Below are 7,465 nucleotides of genomic sequence, written 5' to 3'. Positions count from 1 at the left end.
AGTCCCACAATTCTCTAAGAATTCTCTTTCTGGACTTGATACTGATTTAATGATTTCCCCCAGCTCGTGGAATGGCAGGCTCCTAATTAAGTGGATTTAAAGGCAAAGAGGGATGTGTGAGAAGGCACAAGAAGTGGCTTCCTCTTGCAAGGTGACTAGCAGACAACTGGGTTACAACCTGTTAAAATCAGGGAGGAACGGCCGCATCCCGTAGGGACTGCGGTAGCTGACCGGGAAGCCACAATGAGGGCAGCACACAGGGCTCTCCCTGTCCGCCGAGTCCTGCCATGAACTCATGGTTCTGGAGGCCCCACTCTTTCTTGGTCAGTGTCCCAATTTTCATAGAAGAGACCTGATGAGGCTGTGGAGTAATTGTGTAAAAGCTTGCGTTGTTTTCATGACTTGACCTGACAATATGTCATTATCTTCAAATTGTCCAGAGAAGCAGCTACTTCACTCAGGTCCTTTTTATGGTTCTGTGGTTTCAACTTGGTCTCCCAAGCCTTCGATGGGCGTGCCATTCCATGGCCACTTTTCAGTAAGAAAATACCTGACTTTCTGTTAACTGTCACAGGCTGCCCTGGACGACTCTCAGTACTCATGGGATTTTCACGACCCTCATCCTCAGTGAAGTTAGATGACCATTCCTGCCTTTCATCCCACTGATTTTCCTGAGTATCTGTTGCCTACAACTAACACTAGTTCCTGCCTTAGTAAAGTACTGCACTAGTTACAAAGAATAGAAATGGGCTCTTCCAACACAAGCAGGAAAGGCGTTCATGGGGGGTGTATGGCATGGCCCACGGATGTCATGAGAAAGCCCCGGAAGAAGTGTTGGGCACAGCCCTAGGCACAGCCTTTCCTGGGCTCTTCCCATCACTGAGTGATCCATGTATCTCCGGGACTGTCCCTCCCTCTAGATCCAAAGTTTGGGGCGGCAGAATCGGACTGCCCCAGCCTTTGACACATGCCAGTGCTTTGCCTGTCACAGTATGGGGAGAGAAATGTCAGCTTACAGAAAATTGAGGTTCTGTGATTCAGTTTCCCTCTGCGCTCTTACAATAGAAGCGCTTACTCATTGTTTAAAGCATTCTCCAAATTAGTCTCCAAATTTTTTGATGGTATACATCATTAAAACATGTTTGAGCACACCACAATACATGCATATTTATTAATAAATGATACGTATGTAGCTATATAATGTGTACATCACAAAACACGAGAGTATTTTTTCTAAGGAATGAGATACAAATAGAAATGTTGGTACTTCTCACCTTAGACGCTGGGTTATTCTGAGCGTGTGCCATGTGCACACCCACTTGGCTTCTTCCCCTTAGGCCCACACCCTGCCCTTCCCTTGCCCCTTGTAGTTACCTGTGGCTGGAGTGATGAGCGCCACTTCCAAGCATGGCCTGGAACAATGTCCTCCTGCCCCTCCACCAGCAGTGAGAGGATTCACTGCGGACTCTGGGGCAAAGGAGACTGTGTCCCAAGACAAAAGGGAGCCAGGGTCACACCCGGCAGACCCTCACCCTGCCTCACCCCACGCCCGACACGGGTTGGACACCTCAGAAATCACGTGTCTTCAGCGAGCCACTGAGATTTGGGGCTTTACCTGTTACTTGGCTAGGGTTAACCTAACTGATGAGACTGTACCTGGTTACCGCAAATAACCAAGCTCCCAGTAATAGTAAACCAGTGACAAAAACAATTCGTATCCAAAAAAGTTCGCATTTTTTTAAATGTATGAACTAAAACAGCCTTTATTGCTCTAAGACATTAAAGTTTGCATTTTTGGATGTTAAATACAACTGAATATTTTATTTTCATATTTTATGACACAGAAATACAGCAATTATTACACAACGAATATTAGGAATGGCAAAGGCTTTAAGACAAAGTCTCAGTGGAAAACATTTGGAACTTAAGGAGTGTTTTACATTTGGAACTTACTGTAAGGAGTGTCGGTCAGACACGAGCTGTCTCTTAACCTCCATTTTTAAAAGCAAGCAAGCTCTCATTTTTTGCCATTCATATTTCAAGTGATTCAACTCATAAATTTGAAATTTACTTTTTAGAGACAAAAGACTAAAATTAGATGGGCTGTCATCTTTTAAAATATACTTAGATTTCCTACAACTACCAATAGCTTATTTCCCTGGGAAACAGATTGCATTGTAGTACTTAACCCAGAACTCAGGCAGTTCATCCAAAATGATGGTAAACTTCTTTCCTCAGCATTACCTAACTTTCCTTGAGTATGAATTCAACATTCCAGAATCTTCTTCTGGTAGCAGGAGCGGCAGAGAGGGCAGGCACGGAAGGGAGCCCTGTCTCCCACGGAGAACTCCTCGAGTGCGAGCAGACACGCATGGTGGAAGGCGTGTGAGCAGGACAGGAGGGCCGTCCCTCGGGAACGCTGGCCCGCACCCACCAGCGGACCGCCAGCGCGGGAGAGGGGGGCCAGGCAGATGGAGCACTCCTGGGTCTCCCGGCGCAGAGCCTGCAGCACACGGGACAGGAGGAGGCCACGCAGGTTAGTTTCATCACAGCAGAAAGTTACTTAAACTGAAATGAGCATCATGTGCCCCGAGACGTGGGTCTTCTAAACATGCGCAAGTTTCATTCTGTGTTAAAATCACATGAATTATATATGTATGCTCTGTGGCTCCTGGGAACTGTGGAAAGCCTTAGTGTGACACCTGACACCTGTGACAAGCAATTTTGAAGCAAAAATACTTTCTCAAATGCTGAACATTAATATTTCCTTTTAAGTAAGCAGTCAAGAGGACTGCTTTTCAAAATACTTGACTAACTGCTAAACTTTCCCAAACTTCCTAATTTTATGGTTTTTAAAGTAAGTTTTCCCCGCCTTGGCTTGAGTCATCTCATGGTCGTTCTCAGGCTGGAACTTGCAGGAAACCTGGGAAGGCGATCTGTTCCCTTCGGTGTTTTCACGGTTCACAAAACGGCATCATACAACAGGAACTTCCAGAATTTCAAACCAAAGGGACCTTTGCCATCACCCTAAAGCCCACGACGCAGGTCCTACCATGGGTGCAGGGGCAGCGACGGCAGAGGTTACCCCGGGCCCGACACTCCTCGGCTCCCCAAAGTGAGCCCTCGACCTCCCGCCACAACCGGCTCCCCACAGCCTCCCCGGCTGCAGCTGAGTCCGCTGGCTCGGGCCGCCGGCCGCGCCTACCTGTGCTTGGATTTTCTCCCATTCCTCTTCTGTGAGCTCATGGCCGTATTTTTCTTCGAACTGCCGAAGAACACTGCGGTTTATGGCCAAGCACTGATCGATCTCTGCAAAGAGCTCTTCAATGTTGGTGTTGTATGAGCACAGGATTCGGTGGCTGATTTCTGTGAACTGGGGAGGACAGGGGGGCTGGCTCACACCCGAGCTTGGTGGAGGTTGCGGGGAAACGCTCTCCAGCCTGACCATCTATTTTGGTAACCTTCCTCATCTCTGTCTTCAAAGAATACTTTTTAGGGAAATAGATACCTGTCTGTCTTACTTAACTTACTTAACTATAAATCCAGATAATCTATCTGGACAGATGAGCACAAGAACCCTACCTAATGGGGTTCAGAATACACCACCCCAAAATAGGGCACCTTGGCACACGGAATATTTTAAGGAAAAACGTTCCTTCCCAAAGGAATGTGCGAAATGACAGCTGCAGGAGGGACCGTCTGACCCCTCCCCACCCCTGAAGGGGGTCACAGGACGCTCCTGTGAGAGGCACCCTCGTCTCCAAAGACGGAGGGAGCTGCGAGTAGGCTGAGCACACACAGGCCCTGCCGTGGTTCCCACCCACCACCCTCAGCTCACTCCCCTCACACGCTTCCCCACGGCCTCCGCGTCCTCAATCCAGCCTAGCAGAGAAGGCGCTCAGGCCTCACTGTCTCTTCAGGTCTCCACTGCCTTAGGAAGGCTTCCAGATCAAATGGGACGTAGTAAGTAAATCTGCGCAATTTTCTTTTGTTAAGCTTTTGGTCTAATTTACAGGGCTCCAGCTAAAGAATTTAGGAGGGTAGGGAAAAGGGTATATTGTTTCCCTCCCCTGCTGTTTTCTTGGTAGTGAGCTTGGACCATTAGCAGGAACACATTTGAAATTAAAAGTTGAGACAAAAATTTGAATTTTGCAGGATGAGCTCGGTCCCAGGGAAACGTACTGTGAGCTACATATGTGATTTTAAAATTTCTGGCAGTCACATTAAGTTTTTTAAAAGGCGAAATTAATTTTAATATTGTATTTGACCCAACATATCCAAAATATTATCACTTCAATGTTTATTAATTGAATACAGTATTTTGGTTTTTTGGTGTTTTTGTTTGGTTTGGTGGAGACAGCATCTTGCTCTGTCACCCAGAATGGAGTGCGTGGGGCCATCAGTGCTTACTCAGCATCAGCCTCCCAGGTTCAAGCCATCCTACACTATAAAGGTCTGAGTCATTGCAGAGCAGTCACCGGTGTCATCTGAGGCTCGGAGAGGTAGCTCATTCAGGGCCACACCAGCAGCTCCTTTTCAGGAAGCGTGAAGACGAATGTAAAGCAAAGGAGAGTAAGGTGTGTGAAAGGCTGTGCCAGTGGTGACTGTCAGCCACGCTGCCTGCCCTCTTGCTTGTCCTTTCAAGGGCAGAGCTGTGGCTCACCCAGAGATGACACCTCCCATTCCCCCAAGCCCAGGTGGGCCCACGTGAAATAGTTCTTCCAGATGGACGTGGCTCGTGTCTCTTCCGGGTGTTCTCCAGCCCTGGGGGTGGCAGATGAAGGACAGAGGGAGACAGTTCCCAAGCCCCACAGGCTGGCATGTTGCCTGCAAGTCAGGACACCTGAACTGTCCTAGGAGACGGAAGCTCCGGCTTTCAGTCACTGAAATTCGAGGGTTCTTTGTCCAGCAGTTAGAAGTGCCCTGATTCAGGAGTTACATCTGCTTCATGGAATCGGGCTTGAAGCCCAACGAAGGATGAAATGAAGAGGGCCCATGGGGATCTCACACGTTTAGATGTGTGATGGGGAAAATGCATCTTGGATGGTCCATGACTGTCCAGGTTTCAAATATTCTGGTCTACTGGAGACCTCACGTTCTTTTTCTTTTTTTTATTTAATGTGGAGCAACCTGGCAGAAGGTCACCTGGCAGAACGTCATGTGTATTTAAGTCCCCAGACTTCGGAAGGTGCCTTTGAGGACATGGAATTCTCTTCCAATTCTCTCCCTTCTGCAAAAAGATCGTGAGACAGCACAGGGTCGAGTGCTGTGGAGACTATGAGCTGCCTTTGTCCTGGGATGTTAGAAGAATGAGTACTGGCTTTAAGGATGAGAGATCCTTTTGAGTAAAGAACATTCTGTGAACACAGCAGGCGGTCCACAAGGATTGGGGTTTGAAAGAAGGGGGTGGCTGAGGATCTTCCAGGCACCTGTGTTTTGGGATTAGCCGTACTTGGAAGCCCGGTGGAAGCTGCTTTTCTATTTATGAGTCAAATTCTCTTTCACTCTGAATGTAATTATAATTGCCAAGCAGCTGTATCTTAATTTAGGGTCTTCAATTGGTAATGTTTCCTAAGGCTTTAATTTTAGTTTTCTTTGTTCCTTGGCCTTTCAAATATCTAATAATATCTAAATAAATTATTGAAAGTAGAAGAGTTCTCTATATGTTGTAAAAGGAAAAATTACTTGGAAATATATACAGTGACCTCCAGTTGATGCTTTGTAATCAGGTTTTCTGTAAATTGTTTTTAAGTGTGAGATACTTTCCACATATGCCTGAAAAGCAAGATCTTTTCTTCCTTCAAAATTGTACCTCGGAGAAAGGGTCACATTCTATCCAGACCTTGCGAAGTGTTTCAAGTTGTGCGGTATGTTCTGAGATGAGTTTTGAACATAAAAGTACTATTTGGAATGACTGATAAATTGAATGAAATGATCAATATGATCTGGGTGTTTATTCTCAAAGTGGGGCCCAGACCTGCAGCCTCAGCTCCTGGGAACCTGAGAGAAAAGCAGAGCTTCAGGCTTTGCCCCAGGCCTGCTGAGGGCCATCTGGGTGGGGGGCGGGGTAAGCCCTGCAATCTGTGTTTTCCGAGCCCTCCAGGTGATTCCGAGGCCCATTCAGGTTGAAGAACCGGGGTCACAGAAGTTACCCATCACATTTTTTAAATATGCAAAGTTACTTAACACAGCATTATTGATCATTCCTGAGGTGTCACCTCCCAACTTCAAGCATGGGTATCGCTGTGAGTGAGCTTTCAGAAGCCACGTGAGGAACACAGTAAGTGCGTGGGCCACATATACATACATACGTACGTTGATATGCATTTATGTTACAGTATCACCTGTGTGTGCATATATTCTATCATACGTGAGTGTATCTCTTTCTCTACAGGATGCCTGGAGGAATCCCAGCTGTCCTGATGTTACATGAATGAGTTACTTGCAGCTCAAGGTAAACTTCCAAAGACAGCATCATTAAGACTGTTTAAACTACATTTTCCTTCAAACACGTTAGATGGAAATAGAGCTCATATGCTCTGAACAGCTGTGTTGGGCGACTCCTAAGTGGCCCTATTTATGACAAAGACTCTCTGAGGTCCAATAGTGATGTCACCTAAATGCCTCCTTCTGCCTCAGTCACTGTGGCATACAGGTCCTATCTCCTTTATTAGAACGTCAGTTCCTGGGGCCAGGAGTGTTGTTCTTACCACTGATAATACCATCCAGGGTTTTTAAAGGGTTTTGCACCTGTCATCACATCCCGCCTTTAAACCCTCTCAAGAGCTCAGTACGTGCACTGACCATAGCAGGCGCTTGTTGAAAAACACAGACTTGTCAATTTTGTATACATACCAAATAAATCTCAGGGAGAGTGGCCCTTAACACTCAATGCTCCAGTCTTAATAGTAACTGGTGTAATATAGCAAGGAAGCAAATACATGCTTAGGGTATGTTAATATACATAAGAATCACAAACTAATTCCACAGAAGAAAACCCTAGCATGGCAGACGCAAATGTCCTTTCCACAAGTTTTGATGAAATATTCCATTCCACAAGTTTTGTTATGTACTTTCACTATTCAATTGAAATTTTTTCTAATTTCCATTATAATAGGTTATTTAGAACTGTTTATTAATTTCCAAATGTGAGATATTTCTGTTTTTTAAAAAAATTTTATTTCTAGCCTCAGCTGCACTGTGGTCAGGGAACATACTCTACACGACTTAAGTTTCTTGAAGTACATGGACATAAAGATGGTAACATGAGATACTGGGATGACTGGGGAGGGACACAGGGCTGAAAAACTAACTTTTGGGTACTATGCTCATGAGCTGGGTGACAGGATCATCTGTACCCCAAACATCACCGTCCTGCAATACATCCAGTAACAAACCTGCACAGCCACCCCCAAATCCAAAAGCTGAAATTACAAAACATAAATGTCTTAACCTGTGATGAAAT

General features: G+C 45.8%; 1 protein-coding gene across 1 annotated transcript in view; it reads right to left on the bottom strand.

The window, feature by feature from the left end:
• Window positions 1-1,797: 1,797 nt before the first annotated feature.
• The window catches only part of RNF32 (ring finger protein 32), a 35,358-nt gene continuing 29,690 nt past the window's right edge, over window positions 1,798-7,465 (bottom strand). The window contains exons 8-9 of the mRNA XM_023225369.2: window positions 3,206-3,373; window positions 1,798-2,503 (exon numbers count right to left, since the gene is read on the bottom strand). Of these exons, the coding sequence (XP_023081137.1) occupies window positions 2,267-2,503; window positions 3,206-3,373 (405 nt within the window). The 3' untranslated portion in view covers window positions 1,798-2,266. The remainder of the gene's footprint in view (window positions 2,504-3,205; window positions 3,374-7,465) is intronic.

The sequence above is a fragment of the Piliocolobus tephrosceles genome, chromosome 8, assembly GCF_002776525.5.
Source record: "Piliocolobus tephrosceles isolate RC106 chromosome 8, ASM277652v3, whole genome shotgun sequence".
Taxonomy (NCBI): domain Eukaryota; kingdom Metazoa; phylum Chordata; class Mammalia; order Primates; family Cercopithecidae; genus Piliocolobus; species Piliocolobus tephrosceles.
The sequence above is the reverse complement of the archived record's forward strand: the minus strand, read 5'-3'. Positions and strand labels throughout refer to the sequence as shown.